We start from the raw sequence: 20050 nt of genomic DNA, 5'->3' as shown, positions 1-20050 counted from the left end.
GGTGTCATTCAGTTTACACTAAAAACGTTTCTAGATGTATTTTTACGTGAACAAAAATGTGTCGATACCCCCCGATGAAGGCTCTTCAATTTATTTTTATTTTTCTCGTTCGGTTGGAAAATTTTATAGGAGAAAAAAAAAACTAACGAAATATAAATGTCAGGAACAGACGAATATGCTTGTGATAAATTTATGGAAATATGTGACATTTTGCTCTGATTGGGTGTTGTTGGTTAATGTGGCGTTTTATGAAGACAGATTTGAAGAAATGATAAATGTTTTTCCAGTCATTTTGCATGATTCATATATCTCTTGACTGTGGGAAGTACAGTATGTTTGCATAATGTAAAATAGCGTAATAGGTTAACGTATAGGGAGAAAGCGTTAAAAAAACGAACGATATTGAATCGGAAATTTTTATGTATTCTTTAAAAATACATCCGAACCAAATTCTCCATTCTTCAGATTGTAATCCAAAAAAAAACTTTCTGCATCGATTGTCTATGAAAACTGTTTAGTTATTTGAATTTTCCACAAATGTTTTTTCACCGAAATTTTTCTCAGCTATACACAGACGGTCCTTTTCAGTAGCTTTCTGGAAGACTCCTGATGCATTTTTGTTTTTATATCATCAAGTTATGTGGATTTAGGATGTGTTTCTAATAGCCTTGTACAAAGGAAGTAGTTCAGTATAGATTATAAGGCTCGGATTCATGACAGGTTGTATTCAACACAGGGCCTACTTTTTGGAAACTAATTTCTTGAATTTCTCGAAATTTCTCGAATTCGAGAAAATCAAGAAACTTTGAGAAATTCAAGAAATATTTCTCGAAGTTTCTTCAATTTCTCGAAATTTCTTGAATTTCTAGAAGTTTCTTGATTTTCTTGATTTTCTCTAAAAGTTTGTAAAAGTTTCAACCTGAAGGCAAGTTACCTGAACGTGGCTTGATTTGAACCTGATTGATTAAATTTTGACTTGACCTGATCTGACACAACCTTAAATCTGAATTTAACCTGAAAAATAATAGACTTACCTGATCGGGCAGGTTTTTAAGTTTGTTTTCAACCTGGTTTTTCATTTTACATTTAAATTTCTAATTAAAATTGAATTTAGGCCAAGTCAGGTGATATCAGGTCAACGGTAAATCAGGATAGGTTCAGGTAAATTTAATGAGGAACCTGATCATGGCCTGAAACGTTTCATGTCTACAGTGTCAGATTCAGGCCAGGTCAAAAACAATCTGTTTCGAGTCTTAAACATTAGAAAGTGGATATCACTTTCAACGGTAGATGCTTTATGTAAAAGAGTTGGGTCTACATTCGTCCTTCTCATCGAACTTTGACTTCTCTTCTCCTACTCCTACAGATTTCCTTGCAATTTATCCGATTTTAGTAATGTCAACACAAAAGTATATAGTCCAATGAAGTGCCAGCGGATAAGGCATCGTCTTAGGAGTCCGAAAACGTAATAAACTCTTCAATTAACTCAATATCTGCTATGTGATTAGATGATTAATTACAGTTCCGGAGTACTAACTCAGGCGTTATACATTTGCTTTTTATTGGACTAAAATACGTCCAGTAAAAATTTAATTATTTTTTTGTTGCTGTCAGCTTCATTGAAATAAGATTTTTCGCGAAACAGCGAAGCTTATAACACGAGAGGTAATAAAGGTTGAGATGGTAAAAAATACCGTTACGCTAACGGTTATATAAATTAATACAGTGAACGACATCTCAAATGTCTCACTGTCAAATTTTTCTGAGAATTTTATTGTGTCATTGCAAATTTATTCACAATGACATTCTCTGAAAAAAATGACAGTGAGACATTTCAGATGTCGTTCACTGTATATTTTCAAATAACACATTTCTTAGCTAAGCAAGGGTTGCGTTACTATACGATTAACTGGTTAACGAAGCACCCAAGTTCTGTAAAACAAACAAAATCCAATATTTAACAGACCCTGTCACTGTCCTTAAAATGCCAAGATCGAACTGGATTCAATATTAGATTTGGATATTTGATTCGTAAACACTACGAAAAAAACAGGGAAAAAGAACTACCATGCACAAAAATACTGAGATTATTCTCATTTTGTAGTCAGCTCTGCTGCACAGTGCACTAATCAATAATATTGCATCGACACGAAAAATTACCCTTACGATTTGATTTCTCCTATATTTCAAGTCAATAGAACAAATTGTTGGAAAACGAAATTTTGAGTTTGAAATGTTACAGCAAAAAACGTGCAATGTAAAGTAGAGTTATCTTCCGATCTTTTCTTATTCAACGTTGTAGCATAGCAGTAGCAGAGCTGTTCAACCTATCCAGAAAAAACTATCCAAACTCTATTCGGAAATCACAGTTTTAATCGGCTCAATTAAGCTAACAATAGATTGTGGAAATCGTTATTGTCACTACCGCAAAAATCAGCGATGGCATTGACTTCGAGTCGGTCTTGTGAGATACGAAATTCAAAAATCAAAACCATTTGCTAGGAAATTAAATTTTCGATCACATTGTCCATGAAAATATTGTTCGATGAAGTGACAGAAGTGTGACCGACTTGCCGACAGCGTCAATCATTGAGAGTCCTGTGAAATAGTGCTCAAATCCACAATCTATAAATACCGAAAATCCATAGCACGTCACTTCGGTACTCCTGGATCGGAACGTGCGTTTATAAAATTAAATTCAAAATTTCCGTTTTATGACTTCACAAAAGAAATATTAAATTGAATGAAAATTCGCTTAAAAATTAATTTCATATTGCATCTGGTTGCGAAACGTTTAATGTAGCGAATGATATACTTTATTACCGATATTATACGCTCCGGTATCGACACATTTTCACGACTGGAAAATTTTGCAGTAAATTTCCAACTGAATCGTAGAATATGAAAGGTGACAACTGGTCTTTCTATACCTTGAAGGCGAATGGGCCGATTTATTCGTCGTTTCGGCGAGGATTTATCGAGGTATTGAATTACTGAAATTAAATTGCTAATTAAGGGAATTGCATTTTTCTATTAAATTGTCCAAAATGAATGTGATATGAATTCGTGGAGAGTATTAATTACCATGGAATAAATTACCATGACAGTGTGCATTTGTAATGCTCTGTGATAATAATAAAGTCCAAGCTGCACAGTTGTTAGTCTTCAACCAACAGGTACTCAATAGTTGGCTTCTGAACTAATCCGTTCAAAGTTGATAATAAAATAGCATGAACAGATTATTCCATTAATCTTTGCAAATATTTTCCCTACATAATATTGTAAAATCAGTAGTGGTATCATTATACACGCCGGTCGGTATGGATTGCACACAATACATACGTTAAATTCCAAATATGTGTACGATACGATATGAACAACATAATGGTCGACTCGGTCAACACTATTAATCTGATGGAAATGGCAGTCGTGTGTTAAAAGAGATATGCGAAAAAAAACCCATTGTTTACATTCGTCTTTCTACGGTGACAAGGTGTATCGATTTACGCAATTTTTTAATTTTTTATCCAATATTTTTTGCGTGGAATAAAAACCTGTGAGTGACAATTGGTTCGATTTGATCCGAAGCACACCTCATCGCTCTCTTCATTTTCTTTTCCTTTTTTTACGAAAAAGGCCACCGCTAAACCATAACACTTCATACGGCTCAACTGAATCCGAAAATGATATTTATACTCTCAAGACTGCAATAGATGAAATAAATTGAATTTTTTTTCTGTCTACCATCGTAGGACCAATAAATTTTGAGCCTACATTTTGCAGACACTTGATCGTTTGGCAGCGGTTCAAAATTGAATTCGACCGAAGAGAGAGAGAGATAGAAAGAGTAAAAGCCAGTAAGCTGGTGTGATGATGGTACTAAAACGCAAATGCAGTTTCATTTTTCATACGAACAGAGTATACGTATCGTATATTGTGATGTATACACGAAACACGAAACGAATATCCCAATTGTTTTGCCACTATACTGTGGGTAATGGCTAAGATGAAATAATAAGACTCTCCAATATAGACCAACAGCTTGTAGATCCTGCACGTAATTATGGTAATGCATTGAATGTTTAATAGCTTGGTGTGCCTTTCGTGGAAGATTTAAATACGAATACCAGCATTAGGTGGTCGTTCATAAAGTATGTCACGCTAAAATCGAAGATTTTTCGAACACATCCAGAACACGAAATTGTATGAAATGTGAATAACAAAATGTATGGACTGACCACTTCGATTAGACCCCATTCCCTCTATAAGCGTGTCATACTTTATGAATTAGTCCTAAGACTAATTCTAGTATGGCACTTAAGGGAGGCCTTTAAGCCACCAGAACTAGTCTAAAAGGAAAATCGTCACTGCTGCTGTTGACGATTAGTGGAGCCAAAAATTTTCACTTTTTTTTTAAAGCAGAGTAGCGTTGCACTTTACATCAACGAACCATTAGAGTACATATAAGTGTTATGTAGTCTGCTGGGTCGCTTCTTAAATATCGAAAAAAAAGTTTTTTTTCCTTTAAATTGAAAATATCAAAATTGCCATTCCATAAATATTAAATCTCCAGAGGATGTGCAACGAAGAGTTACTTGCTTTCCAAACAGACAAGTTTTCAATTTATTTTATGATACAATTTTTCATATTTACTTGACATCGTCCATATGTGCACGTCGTGTGTGTGCTTCTGACATTACCCATTTGAAAATGTTTTTCTTTTCATTCTTTTCTCTACCCAAACAAAAATGTTTTCACTTCGAATGTAATCCACAAAAAAAAAAAATTAGTTCTTCCAACCGAAACCGTTTTCCTGTACTCACCATTCATTCGGTTACGCTTTTACATAAATTCCATGCCATTACTGCCCTGTTAAACTTAAATGCCGTATCGCAAGAGAATATGAAAATGTTTATGAAAGTTCAAGAAAGCTTTGTATCTCGTTAATTCGTCATTTGAGCCCCTTAAGCTATACTAACCAAATTATAGAACGCATTCATCACTTGCGCACAAGTTTGAATGTCATTCTTTTCAAAGTAAAACGAAAATTGAATACGCACCAGAAGAAAACCACAAAAAAATTGATTTTTTTCAGTTTTTCAAATAAATTATGCTTTAATGGATCCTAAACAAAGAACAGACTGTGCATTGTATCAAATTTCATCGGCAAATTTAGATAAATTGAATATTCGAACCCACGATGACTCATTTTATAATAAAAGTGAGGTTAAGCAGCAACCGTATTTTGGAAGTAATATTTTTTCGTTTGAACGCAATGAAAATTGCATTATATTGATGGCCGATATGGAACTTACAGGGAAAGCAAATCGTCTGAATGAAAATGATAATGGCCAAATCGGGTCGTTCGCATTTGCACAATATCCGGATCAACGCAATTCTGACCAAACCGAATTGATCGAAGTTGATGACAATTGGCTCGCCGATGAGTATGTAACTGGATCGGTGCATTTTGACAATCAACATCCGGATCAAAGCAATTCTAGCCAAATCGAATTGATCGAGGTCGATGAAAATTGGCTCGCCGATGAGTGTGTAACTGGACCGATACATGTTGACGATGAACATCCGGAAGATGCAAATCTTCCGAATCGAACCAATTCTGACCGAATCGAATTGTTCGAAGTGGATGACAATTGGCTCACTGATGTGTGTGTAACTGGATCGATGAATGTTGACGAACCAAATTCGGAAGATTCAAATTATCCGGATCACAGCAATTCTAGTCAAATCGAATTGATCGAGGTCGATGAAAATTGGCTAGCCGATGAGTGTGTAACTGGACCGACAAATGTAGACGATGAACATTCGGAAGACTCAAATCATCCGGATCGAAACCATTCTGGCAGGGTCCAATTGGTTGAAGTCGATGACAATTGGCTCACTGATGAGCGTGTAACTGGATCGATGAATGTTGACGATCAACATCCGGGTCGGAGCAATTCTGACCGAATCGAATTGATCAAAGTGGATGACAATTGGCTCGCCGATGAGTGTGTAACTGGATCGATGCGTCTTGACGATCAACATCTGGATCGAAGCAACTCTGTCCGAATCGAAGTGTTCGAAGTAGATGACAATTGGCTCACTGATGAGTGTGTAACTGGATCGATTCATGCTGACGAGCCAAATTCGAAAGATTCAAATCATCCGGATGAAAGCAATTCTAGCCAAATCGAATTGATCGAAGTCGATGAAAATTGGCTCGCCGATGAGTGTGTAACTGGACCGATACATGCTGACGACTCACATACGGAAAATAATAATCTTCCAGATCGGAGCAATTCTGACCAAATCGAATTTAACGAAGTTGAAACCGGTTCAAGAATGTATACGCCCGTTCGCAGTAACGTTCAGACTGAAAATGAGCACGGTAATGGTGATCCGGCCTCTTCTATCCATCTGAAACAAAGCGGTATTTTATGATTTGATTTCCATTTTGTCGGTGGTGTAAGGTAAGGTTCAAATCGCCTTGATTAAATTTAAGTTGACTTGAACCTGATCTTAACCGGAGCCTGAGAGAATGAGTTGTCATACTCAGCCTGACCTGATTTAAATCTCATTTAAATCAGGTTTTTATAAGGGTTCAACTGCACTTCTTCAATCGTATACCAACCGTATAGCAAAAATGACTTAGGTTTCTGTAACGTTTCAGATCGAATTTCTGAGTTGAAAATGTCATTGATCGAAACGAAGGACAATTCGACTTTGACGAAAAATGGTTTGGTAAGAAAGAGACGTGTTTTCAAGATGCCGCTCAAAGAAAGGTTGGCCGGGAAATTTCAGCTGCAGCAAGAGATCCATCCATTACGTACCGCATGTCAGCACGGAGATTGTAATAAGAACGTACCTCAACAACGTCGTCTGGAGATAAACAAGGAATTTTGGCAAATGAAATTCTCAGACAGGTATACATTTGGAGTGCAAACAATCTCCCGTAAAGATATCAAACAACGTCGAAGAAACACAAGAGCCATTAAAAACAACACGTTCCAATACTTCTTGAAAGATGAAAATGGGGAAATAAAGCGTGTGTGCCAAACATTTTACTTGACAACGTTAGGCTTTTCAAAACGCAACGACAGTTTCATCAAAACAGCGATGGGTAACGCCAGATACAAAATACCATTGCCCAGATCGTCTAAACGTGGAAGTCATGACAGACCGAATCGAAAAGACTATGAATGTATTGTTTCACACATCAGATCGTACAATCCCAATGTGTCACACCATCGGCGGGAGCATGCACCGAAAAAAATATACCTGCCTGAAAACCTAACCATCACATCAATGCATACACATTTCCGAGAAGAAAATCCTCACGTCCAGTGCTCTTACTATCTCTACAGGCGCATAGTAACCAACGAGTTAAACATATCGTTCACAAAATTAGGGCACGAGCAATGCGAAACCTGTGAGGAATACGATTTACACAAGAAGTGCAATCCCACTTGTGATACTTGCGACTTATGTGTAGAGTTCCAGTTTCACAAAAAAAAATACACGGAATCAAGAGCATTGTACGACAAACAGCGTCTACTAAATACTGAAACAAAATCGTTTTACTCGGCGGATTTGGAAAAGGTGATCATGTTGCCGCGCCTAGAGATGTTTAAAGAAGTAATTTTTTCATCACGGCTGTCAGCCTACAACCACACATTCGCGCCACTTGGAGGATATCAGAACAATCCTCGAACGTCAGAAGTTGTAGCCGTTATTTGGCATGAAGCGATATCTGGTAGATGCAAAGAGGATATAACAAGCGCGTTTTACAATTTTTTAATTCATAAGCGAACCGTGGAGGAACATGTTTTGTGGCTCGACAATTGTAGCAGCCAAAATAAAAACTGGACGTTGTTCAGTTTCCTGGTTTACATGATCAATTCAGAGTTAATCGAAGCTACCAAAATTCAATTGAATTACTTTGAGCCCGGACATACTTTCATGTCAGCAGACAGCTTCCACTTCCAGGTATGTTCGTTATTTGTAAATGAAAAATTTTGCAGCAATGTTTCAGTAATACTTTTAATCCCTTTGCAGGTGGAAAAGTCATTGACAGAAATGAACAAAGTATATGATTTCAACGATTTCCAGACCGCTGTATCAAATGCTAATTCGGGACATGTAACTGTGATACCAATGGAGGCGGCTAATTTCATGAAATGGCAAGATTGTTCGTCTCGACCGAAAAGAACGTCTTCTCTGTACATGCATGAAATGGTTCAAGTAACTGCGGAGAGAGGAAGCTTTACTTTGAAATGCAAGAAGAGTTTCTCTTCGATGGAAGAGATCGACCTTGATTTTCTCCAAAAAAAATATGCGAAAGGCGAAATTCCAGCACCTCCGGCAGAGACTTCTGTTTGTGGCATTCACGAAGAACGGAAAAAGAGCATCCTCAAGCTATGTTCCATCTTTCCAACCGAAAAAATGGAATTCTGGCAAAACCTAGCTGTAAATAAAGCGAGTTCGAAATCGATAGTTTCGGATGGCTCTGTAACCCAACGTAAAAAAGTTCCCAGGCTAAGCCGTCAAACAGAAAACACTGTGATTCAAAGCAATTTAAAACCAAAGAGAGGTCAATTTAAGAAGTGAGTCATGTAACAATTCGTCTTCATTCTTCTCACAGCGTTAATTTGACACGAAAAAAAAACCTAATTCCATTTAACTTCGAATCTTTATATAGAAATACCGCACTAGTCAAGCAAGTAACGACCACAAATTATTTGCCTACGAAAAATCAAGAAACGAAAAAAAAATATCCGAAAACGAGAATTCTTGGTGGAACTTCTTCTACCCAAAGCAAAAAAAATCCACGGCGAGGACGTCAAGCTGAAGAGGCTGGCAATACCGAAAAATCGAAAGGAGTTCAATACAAGACGTGAGTTTTTTTGAAAATTATGTTGATTGACCAGTCGTTTTGTTTAGTATGAATGTGTCAACAGAAGCAAGGCTGTGAACAACCAAAAACTGGCTCCGAAGACCAAAGAAACAACGACTAAAAAACCAACCACCAAAGAGCCGATCACCAAAAAACCAACCACCAAAGAACCAGTCATCAAAAAACCAACCACCAAAGAACCTATCACCAAAAAATCAACCATTAAAGAACCTATCACCAAAAAACCAACCACCAAAAAACCAACCACCAAAAAGCCATCTAAATCATCCAAATAAAAAATCTACGGCAGTGTGCACGATATTTTATGTTAAAAAAAATTCTGAGATCGAGCTGGAGTTTCTTAAATTTGTTAAATAAACACTTGAGATTAAATCACTTTTATTCCTATATTCGTACCTTTTTTAACAGATCTTCGTCTTTCACAGCAGAATTGCAATGTCATTCATATTTCCTATTTTAAATTAATCTGTACGAATGTTTAGTTTAAATGATAGGTATTGCACATCAATATTCACTTGAATCGAATTGAATACTCAAGTTATTTATTTGTAAAAGTCATGAAATTTTGGTTTTGTTCATCTCGCAAAAGCAAAATAGTATTTTTGCAGCACATGACATTTCCAATGAATGCGCTCAATACTTTATCATGACATTTGTAGCTTTTGTGCTTTCGTCGCTTTCTTGTTGAAGATACTGACATACGGTAATTTTTGTTAAGAACTTTCTTTTGCGATACGGCATTTGAGCTTAACAGGGCAGATTACGACATGACGTATGCTTAATCGTTTTCCCATCAAATTCATCACTCTCGCTTTCATTCAATATTTGGACATGTTTATTTTCTCTATTTTTCCCTCTGATCGAAAATTACTTCCGGTATTCAACCGGTTCCGCAATAGTGTGTTTTCTTTATAACATTCTATAGACACAAAGCACATAATGCTATATACGTCCACCGAACATTGCAGTGAAAATAACCTTCTTAACCTTGCCAATACAAGCACACAGCCTACAGCTTACCGTTCTCAGCATGTAGTCATATTAAAGCGATGTCATACGGTTTTTGAAATGCCGGTGTGGCACGTATAGCGTATACATTTATGTACAAAATGCCTTCTCTCACATGAGTCGGGCTATAAAGGCAATACTATTTTCCCCGTAGAGCAAAACCATAACCTAAACCTATAACGTGTCTCTGCATATAAATTCCGACAGTGTACAGGCCCAGCTGTTTTTTTTTCTTTCTTTCTTTAAGCAAAAAAGTGGAAAAAGCGCGGAAACCAACGAATATTCACTTTAACTTGCTGTATATGGCTCATGGTTTTTGTTTTGAAACATTCAGTTCAATGTGGAAAATTCGACGGGGTAGTTGATTCTGTCTGGTTCTCGTAGCGTTTCACCGTGTTTCGTATACGCTCGAAAACTGAGAATTTTTCTTTCGTACTTTACACTTTGTCGTGCAATTTTTTTGTTTTCCATGTCTTCCATGTGTGTCATGAATAAATATTTACCGTGGTAAAGAAAAGCGTTAGTGAAATTTGTTGACCTCCCCAACTGGGAGTTTCAATGCCTCTAGTACTGGGAAAAGAAGATATGGAAGGAATAACGTGTTGGTAGCGAGTATGTGTGAATTATTAAAATGATAGCTTTCCGTTTGTGAATATATGCATGCGTTCCCCACAGAGTGAAATCGGTGACTATAGATTTTCGAATTTGTTGATGGTGATCATTAATTATTCAAAATTATTAATTCCCCCATCGAGTTTTTAGTGGCTTCAGAGTATAACAATTTTGAGAAAGTGAATGCTTAAGTGTCTTGTACATTCTTTAATCTAACACTCTTGTGCTGAACACACGTATGCACATAAATAAATGATGTCGGGGTGTTTATCGAGAAACATAATAAACGTTTACGTTGCGTGTAAGTGAGCCATCGTTGAATTTGTAAAATGCTCAAAAGGAGTTCAATTATCGTAAAGTTTGAGAAGTTTTCCAAGAAATTGAGAGAGAAGGCACATTTTATAATAATTTAGTGGGAACTGGGAAGTAGGTAAAATCTCTTTTGTAAGTTGACACATGTGTCAGTCTTTGGTGTTTCCTTTTTCCTTTATAGATTGTCATTTTTTTAAAAATGGATTTTAAACGGTTCCAAGGGTGGCTCAAGTGTAAGTTTGAATTGCGACTCTCGAAATTAGCTGTCGTGCGATAGCCATACAACGATTAAATCTATTACTTTCTTTGTTCAAAGCATCGACTCGTATTCCATAGAAAATCTTTTTTTTTTAAGTAGCCGTTCTACCGTGGTAGAACACGCACGGGGGCCTCTGTTTGGGCCCATTGTGCTTAGTTGCCTAAGTGCTTTCGCCTTTTCATGATGAAAGCTGGGCAATGGCAGAGGTAATGTTCGGCTGTGTCAGTGTGATGGCCACACAGATCACACCCTGGATCCGTTCGTTTTCCTATAGTTGTGAGGTGTTTGTTAAATCCGTAGTGTCCAGTTGTTACGCTGGTGAAGATTTTCAGTCTTGTTCTGCTTACGTTCAGTAGAAACTTTGAGTTTCTGTCGCATATGTTGATGCAGTTTTTGGATTGTCTGCAGCTTGTAATGCTGTCCCAATAAATTTTTGATCTTTTTGTCCTTATTATTTTAATTATACTTTTACTGTATGAGTGGGGCGTGCCCATTATTGGTTCTGGTCCAATTGGTGTGCTTAAAGCCGCAATTCTGGCTAGCTCGTCTGCGATTTCGTTACCTTCAATACCTTGGTGACCTGGCACCCATATTAGGTTGATGTGGTTGATAGTGGTAGCACTGTTCAAAGTTTCCCAGAATTCTAGCGTTACTGCTGACTTAAAGCTGAATGATGCTAGAAAATCTTTTACTTTAATTGTTTACATACATCTAATTATATAAAACCACGTAAACGGGGGTCATCGCTTATTTTTGTCCTTGATGTCGATAACAGATGATTAGTCACTCCTGAGTTTCTCAAGATAAGATGCACTTTTCGGAGTTCGATACTATTTTACAGTTCTTTTAGTATCTATCACTTCAGCAGTCAAGTATTTTGCTGCAGATGGTCGCTTATTTTTGCTTCCATTGACTTCAACTTTTGGCCATGTAAACATCACTTCAAATTAGAAAATTTTTTCCATATTTTCGGCGAAAACGCGAAAACTGTTTTCTTCCATTGTATTCACCCTTAACAAGTAAGTAACTGCTACTACACACAATCATCCAAACAGTAATGCATACACGGTTTGATGGGTGAAAATGTCCAATCGTGATATGGGTTTTGTGAGAAGAAAAATTTGCTCGTTTTTTTTGGCACAGCATTTTCCGTATGTTTTTCTTTCGATAAAAACGGAGACTATAATAAGATCATGTCAATAGAATGCGTTCGTGAGAAGCACATGATACAATAATGGTTTATGTGGTGGTATACTGTGCGTGCGATATATTCAACCACTTGACCCAGTAAATTAAATTGAAATCGTGTTCGTTGGTATTAGTTTCGATTTTGCCGGTTACAGATGGTCGTTTATTAATAAACTGAACAATGTAATTTTGGATTTATGTGTTTTTTGCAACAAAAAGGAAAATGTCTGTGATCTTTTTGTTAGTTTTCTTTTCATCCATTATGTTACTGTGAGTCAATATTTTCGAAAAAAATTTTGAAACTCTCAGATTCATGTTGCTGATAAAGTTCCTTAAATATTCGCTAGATATTTGTAACGACAAACTAAATTATGACTCAATAACAGAACGGTACTTGATTGAAAGAAATATTAATTTCTGTCGTAATTAAACTCACAATTTGCATTCTAATTGTTAGAATCAATCTTTCTTCCTCTATGAAGATTTTACAACTTCCCGTTGAACTTCCCGGAAGAAAATTAATTGGAAATGAAAGCAGGAATTTGATATCTGGCGATGATAATCCGAAAGAAAATCTCGAATATCCTCTCTTAGAGGTCACACCATCCACTTTGTTATGGTTTGGTTGTGGCAACAAGCGATTTGTTGTGAGCTTGAAAGAATTTTTGCTGGCTTTGATGGGCCTTTGAGTAGTACAAAAGTTGAATTCTAATTTTTATGGAGATTTCGAGCGATTCTTTTGAAAGCCGACCAAAGTCATAAGTATTTTCATGTGCCCAAATGGACAAAGTTCCCAAGAAGCAAATACCACTTTCAAAAAATTCGTCAACCCTCAGATTTTGTTTTTGAACAGAAATTTGCTGCAAAATATATTTCGGTGATCAAATCTTTTCTGTGCAACTGATGGACTTAAACCCCCCTGTTTGCTCCGAAAGTACATGCAATTATCTTTCCAATGACCTGCCATGTTCTTGGATTTCCATACAAAAAATTCAGGTTTTCGCTTTTGGACATAGCCACTAGCCACATAAAGGCATCAAGTAATTTTCCCGAAATTGGTTTTTGATCGACCTGTAAAAGAGTTCCTGAAAGTAGAACCGGATGTCCAGATTTCGGATCAAGTTGGCAATAGGGTGTGACGATTTCAATTTTTATTTTTAGAGATTCCGGATTTCGACTTACCGCGATTCAGCCTCGCACTAGCAATAATACCCTTGACTGTAAGTCATGGGTTTTACAAAAACAAATACACCGTAGGTAACACGTTCACTATGATTAAAAATGTATGGAAATGTGATGAATAGTATATTACTTACGAGGTTCCAAGTTGTGTATTTGATAAGTGGGGTGTTACAGCCCGACCCGAAGGGAATGGCTGTATTCCCCACTTGTCAAATAACAACTTGGAACCTCGTAAGTACAATGCTTTACGTGATTAGGCGATGTAAATGAAAATGAAACATGCCGTAACACGTAAAAAACGTTAAATGTAACAATTTTGTGCTCTTTGTTAACACGATTACTTGATTAAATCTCAACCGGTTTTCCAAAACTTTTTTTTATTCGACGAAGTATTGAAATCCTCAGGTCAAGTTCGAAAATGGGTGGTATCGGTTCAACCATCTGGTAGTAGTTATCGAAAGAAGCCTTTTCTGCTCTTTGTTAACACAATAACTGGAGCAAAGTTCAACCGATTTTCAAAAACGTGTTTTTATTTGATGAAGGAATGAAATCCTCAGGTCCAGTTTGAAAATGGGTGGTATCGGTTCAGTCATCTGGGAGTAGGTCTCAGAAGACGCCCTTTCTGCTTTTTGTTAACACGATAATTGGAGCAAAGTTCAACCGATTTTCAAAAACTTTTTTTTTGTGATGAAGGATTGAAATCCTCAGGTCCACTTTGAAAATGGTTGGTATCGGTTCAGTCACTGGGAGTAGTTCTCAGAATGCCCCATTTGTGGACCTTCCAACAGTAAAACTAAAAAATATTTTAATTTACTTTATCGAAACTGTAAGTTTGCTGGATGCGCTGTGGCATTACCTACAAAATGAACTATCACAACAATAGCTTGAAAACCATTCACCCAAAAGAGATGACTTTTTCACTTATAAAATTCTTGAAAATTGCACCTCGGTGAAACTTGGTGCTATACCAAAACGACGGTAAATCATTTTTTTTAACTTTTTTTAATTTTTGTATGATCTACTAGACCCTCTAGATGCCGTACAGAGTGAAAATTCTGCAAAAGCATCTGTAGATTTTTTTTGGTTCAGACCCACAATCCAGCTACCTCTTGTAGCTCAAAAATTTGAAAAAAAAGTAGCGGTGCAAGCTTATATTGACTTCTAAAAAAAACTTTTTGCTGATTATTATTGCTGATGCGAGGGTGAATCGTGGTAGGTCGGAATCCGGAATCTCTAAAAATAAAAGTTGAACTCGACACACCCTAGGTGGAAATATGTAGATTTTAAGGCAGATTTCTGTGTGAGCAATTAGCTAATTATAGGCTAAAAAACACACAAAATGACACACTACGATAAGTTTGAAAGGTCTTAGTAAAGTTACTTGCCAAATACTCATACACGTCAATGCACTGCAATGTTACAAAAACGTTGCTCTACTTATCAAAACAGTGTTGATGTTGATGGGAATATGCAATCCATAAAATTGGTATCTGAGTGTTGCATTTAGTAACTTGAAAAAAAAAATGTGAAAACAACAGTATAATGATGTATGCTTTCCGAAAGCATGTTTGTTGTCACCATGAATTCTGTTCTTAGGAAAACATCTTGTATTACATTGTTGTGCAGCAGGTTGCGTGGAGCATACTTTAGAATATACATTATAATATTGAAGCTGGAAAAATATGCGATCGTGTCGTGCCATTGATGGGTGTTGTTGACTACATAAATACACAGAATGTTAGCGAATATATTTCTATCTATGCATATTGTGTTTCATGTTTAACAACCCAACCCCTTTCTTTGGCGCTTTTGTGATGAACTCTGATTATGATTATGAGTTACATGACAAGAATATAAACTAACACACAAAATGTAAAGCTTGACGAAAAGGAATGACACGGTGTTATTTAGGTCAGGAATCTAATTATAAAACATTATGGGAGTTAGCGTTACATAAATTCACTAAAAGCTTTAAAATTAATGTTGTCGTTGATGATGGATTTGGTGACATTTTGTCAATCAAGTAATGTGTACGGTTTACATCCATAATTTACAAAATTGTTTGTGTCACTTTGTTGGGCGATTATTTTGATTTTTCACGTCCTTTTGTAAAAGTGCATACATAACTGCTACTGATTAATAGGGTGTAGCTGTTTTTACAAAATGTGTTAGTTCTTTTAAGGCTCAGCCGGAAATCCACTCAGCTGGTCCATCTGATCATTTTATGGAAGAAAAAAAAATTCAAACTTTAATTTTGTGCTGCCGCCAGATCGATTTTCGAAAATTTCGTCGTTTTCGGTCCACGTCACATATATCGATTTTTTTACGGTGGGCTCAGTGTACATAAAAAGTTGAGTCAACATGGTAATCTAATCTCCAGGCTTCACAGATTATTTTATAAAAAAGATCAAGTCTAAAAAAATATTTTCTGAGTTCATGACTGATTGTCAAAGTTCCCCGATGGTGATTTTGAGACTTTAATCTCGCCACAAAATTTGATGAAAATGTGCAAAAATGTAAATTAAACTTTAAATATGCTAAATGGACCGCGTTGAGTCAAATACAACATCTGATTTGATTTGGGACACCTAAATTTGATATTTATCTGACAAAAAGTTGTGTTTTTGGTACATGGAATATTGGTGGCGAAAGTCGAATTACCTCAAATCAATAATTTTTTAGCTTATAATGTATTCCCAGGTTCTGACAATGCGAAACCTTCAATTTTAAGCGTTTTCTAAGATAATTTACAACATAAATACATTAAAATTTGAAAATGTAACGAGACGTAGCTACTGGCTCTAGAACTTGTCAACAGTACGCAAATTAGCTTAGAAAACGCTTAAAATTGAAGGTTTCGCATTGTCAGAACCTGGGAATACATTATAAGCTAAAAAATTATTGATTTGAGGTAATTCGACTTTCGCCACCAATATTCCATGTACCAAAAACACAACTTTTTGTCAGGTAAATATCAAATTTAGGTGTCCCAAATCAAGTCAGACTCAACGCGGTACATTTAGCATATTTAAAGTTTAATTTACATTTTTGCACATTTTCATCAAATTTTGTGGCGAGATTAAAGCCTCAAAATCACCATCGGGGAACTTTGACAATCAGTCATGAACTCAGATAATATTTTTTTAGACTTGATCTTTTTTATAAAATAATCTGTGAAGCCTGGAGATTAGATTACCGTGTTGACTCAACTTTTTATGTACACTGAGCCCACCGTAAAAAAATCGATATATGTGACGTGGACCGAAAACGACGAAATTTTCGAAAATCGATCTGGCGGCAGCACAGAATTAAAGTTTGAATTTTTTTTTTCTTCCATACAATGATCAGATGGACCAGCTGAGTGGATTTCCGGCTGAGCCTTAAAAGAACTAACACATTTTGTAAAAACCGCTACACCCTACTGATTAATTGGTCGTCCAAGCAGTCACATCAGAAGATTTGTGATTCTTTCATAGTAGCGATCTCTAGAAACTATTCATCAGACGAAACAGAAACGAATATCAAATTCGAAAAAAATTAACCGGAGGGAGTATTATACCAATCCCGAAAACTGACTTGTCCACTTGTTATCGTAAATGAGTAAGATTTCAAATGTCTACTCATGTATTGTACGCAAACTAACTACATAAATGAATAGTAAAAGGCAGAATGGGAACTTTAGCGAAATGTAAGAAAAATGAATATTTATTCACTTAGCACCGCTTCCAATAGGTTGACAATGTCAATAGAAGTTTTTTTTTATAAAATACAAAAACAACATCGTCAAACTATTCAAAACGTAACTAAATAAATGAAATTTCATTTTTATTATAATTCGCCAATGTGAGACGTGTCCACTTTCTTCTTTTAACAATTCATGCGACCAAAAAGGAAGTAAATGTAATTACGAACAGCTTTCGTATTTATGCTAGAGCTAGATGTAGGAATTTGACCTACTTCTGATCACACAATGCGGCGTACACATAAAGTATTCAGGTGAAAATGACCTCCATAATTTGTAAAAGGATGCGCTTAAACATAGGGATTTTCGACTTCTCGACTTGTGTGACTTCTCTTCTATGGTTTTGCAGAAATACAAAAGTGCACACAAACCACAAATTTGAAGGGAAAATGATTGTCAGAGGCATTGCAGTGTTTCCACCGAAAATAGGTTACAAGCATTAGTATACGTAACTTACGGCGTGTACATGCATACGTATGATAGACATGTCACCATTGCTTTTTTCAGATATTTAAACAGAATATTAAAGTGGTAAACACCTATGTCTGAAATAATAAGTTTACTTGTCAGTTTAACTTCATAGAAACGGCTAGTCATTTTCTATCGGCAACGATGAGAAGTACAAGCGACAACTAAAATCTTGGGCTTTCCAAGGTAAATATAGTGGGGAGGTAGTGCCATTCAGACACGCGATGTAGCACATACGTTCGATGCCATTGACATCTTTACTTGTGTTTCACAAAATATTTTTGCTATCTCACAACAGATGGCCCGTGTTTCTACTCCATTTTTTTTGTTTCAAATGAAGGGAGAAGATGGTGTTTGTATCGAACTTTCGTGCCACTGCACATCTGATTCGGTTATATATGGCATTACCTCCACACTATATTTACCTTGGCTTTCTCTACTGAAGACACTAAAATGTATGACATTTTAATGGTTAAAAAATAGAACCCTTATAGAATGACAGCCGTAATTCCTCTCCTGGTATGATTAAAGTATAGAAGTAATAGATTTGTCATGCTTCAGGGACATGAGATCAATTTTGGGATTTTTCTCTGGAACCTTTGCAAGACAAATTACGTAAAAGTACTTGTCTTGAACGATTGATTTTAGGCAATTTCGCGAGTGGTAGCCTGAAAGAAGTGAACATAAGGAGAACGTTACACAAATGAAGTAACAGGTTGAATGAATAATTGATTGATTTTGTTGCGGTACGCTCGCCGCTTCTGAAAAGTTAAATTGTACCAAATTTGTCGATACATGTTTCTCATTGATAAAAGAGACAAAATATTAAAAATTCGCTAAAATATTTCTTTTCAATTTCAGAAAATCAAACCGAAGCCTATGTTCCCGGATCCTTTGCATCAAAAGCGAAAGCTAAATTTTTTGCATTAGAACCAACAGACGCTAGCTTTGAAGCTAAATTTACAGCGGTAAGTCTGCCAAAATCCGTTTAAACTCGTTTCAAGTCACAATAACCGGGCTAATCATATTGTTCATTACTAGATGTCCGTCTGGTTGGATACAAACAAGAAAATGATAAAAAATCAAAAGATTGAGGTCGGTGATATCGATGCTATAATCCAAGCAACGAAACGGCAAAAGGTGAGTTTCCTTTGTTTTTCACTCCCAAGCAAGAAAAGGTAAATTTTGTTTCGTTAAACTTTTCCCGGACACAAACCCGTTGCGTGATGGTGAAAGATTATCGTATATGTCTTCGATGTTGAATGTGGTAAAGCTTTTATGGTTAATATTTTATTGGTTTTATGAGCCATAATAATTCAGTTGCTTAATTAATTTATATCGCTTACTGAAATCACAATTATTTCTTGTTTGATGGTTTTACCGGTTTCAAAATGATTATGCCAACTGAAGGAGTAAGCGGAATGGGTATTACGGAATGCGATAACGGCACGATAAATGGCTTCCGGTTTACATTCTTTTCCTAGTCGTCCAGCGAAAGAATTATTATGAATAAATTACCACAGAATGATCTCCACGCCATGCCGTGATACATTTTTTTTTATCACAACCAAACAATGGCACGTAACCTAACGTGTTAAAGAATTAAATGTTTTAAACGTTGCTAGCAATAGACATGCACACACCATTCCAAGCATATGAAATTTTTCAGTCAAATAATTCCCAACAAAACAATATTGCGGAACAAAGAGGAATTAAAAGACTTTCCTAACATTATCGTAAGGAGGAAAATGAAAGAAAAGAAAGCAAAGTAAAAGGAAAGTCTGTATCGATTTTCCACGCGCGGTCATGGATTAAGTTCAGTTTCGCTTACTTTCACATTTTCGTTGGGTGCGCTTTTACTGTTTGAATATTCCGTTCACGGGGAAACAACCAAAAAAATGCGTGCCACAAATAATCTATTAAATGCGTGTACAATTTATAAAATTCGTAAGTTTTTATGCTGCTGGTTATGTATGTATATGCGCCGGTATGTTTGCCGGTTTAAATGTATACATGTGGGGTAAGCAATGGGTATATTTGTTTGCGTTTGAAGTATATAAAAATGTGTAATCGGAATAGCATTCTGCTTTAGACACAAAACAAAACCAAAAATCTGTGTGAACAAATCCAAATTTTAATGTTTTTTCTTTTGCGTTTTTCCTACGTTCTGTTTCTTGTTCATTCTTCGGAGTCTGTACATCTTATATTATAGATATAACTCCGTGGCCGAAGCATTTAAACAATTTTCATTGCCATAACTTTACAGACTAATGCGATTATAGGAATGCTGCCACATTGGTTGGTGTTGTATATAATATTCATCGGAAAATTAGGATTTTTTTTTTTAAGAAAATAAATAAAA

The 20050-nt window shown here is 36.1% G+C and overlaps 2 protein-coding genes across 7 annotated transcripts in view; both read left to right on the top strand.

Moving 5' to 3' along the window:
* The window catches only part of LOC119076005 (dystrophin, isoforms A/C/F/G/H), a 339975-nt gene that overhangs the window by 57870 nt on the left and 262055 nt on the right, over positions 1–20050 (top strand). For all 6 annotated transcript variants that reach the window (XM_037182582.1, XM_037182583.1, XM_037182580.1 and 3 more), the window contains 2 exons: positions 18550–18656; positions 18730–18828. In XM_037182582.1, the coding sequence (XP_037038477.1) occupies positions 18550–18656; positions 18730–18828 (206 nt within the window). The remainder of the gene's footprint in view (positions 1–18549; positions 18657–18729; positions 18829–20050) is intronic.
* Positions 6673–9073, top strand: LOC119076034. The gene is made up of 4 exons (XM_037182653.1): positions 6673–7989; positions 8059–8606; positions 8702–8896; positions 8944–9073. Exons 1-4 carry the CDS (start codon positions 6694–6696, stop codon positions 8972–8974), a joined length of 2070 nt encoding a protein of 689 aa, XP_037038548.1. The 5' UTR covers positions 6673–6693; the 3' UTR covers positions 8975–9073.

The sequence above is a fragment of the Bradysia coprophila genome, unplaced genomic scaffold, assembly GCF_014529535.1.
Source record: "Bradysia coprophila strain Holo2 unplaced genomic scaffold, BU_Bcop_v1 contig_232, whole genome shotgun sequence".
Taxonomy (NCBI): domain Eukaryota; kingdom Metazoa; phylum Arthropoda; class Insecta; order Diptera; family Sciaridae; genus Bradysia; species Bradysia coprophila.
This window is presented reverse-complemented; position numbering and strand designations above follow the sequence as displayed.

What these genes read in the sequence shown, in the direction of transcription:
- LOC119076034 (XM_037182653.1), top strand. Translation starts at nt 6,694, where the DNA reads ATGTCATTGATCGAAACGAAGGACAATTCGACTTTGACGAAAAATGGT. An exon ending in CAGACAGCTTCCACTTCCAG is followed by an intron (nt 7,990 to 8,058) that starts GTATGTTCGTTA and finishes ATCCCTTTGCAG; the next exon opens with GTGGAAAAGTCATTGACAGA. An exon ending in AAAGGAGTTCAATACAAGAC is followed by an intron (nt 8,897 to 8,943) that starts GTGAGTTTTTTT and finishes CGTTTTGTTTAG; the next exon opens with TATGAATGTGTCAACAGAAG.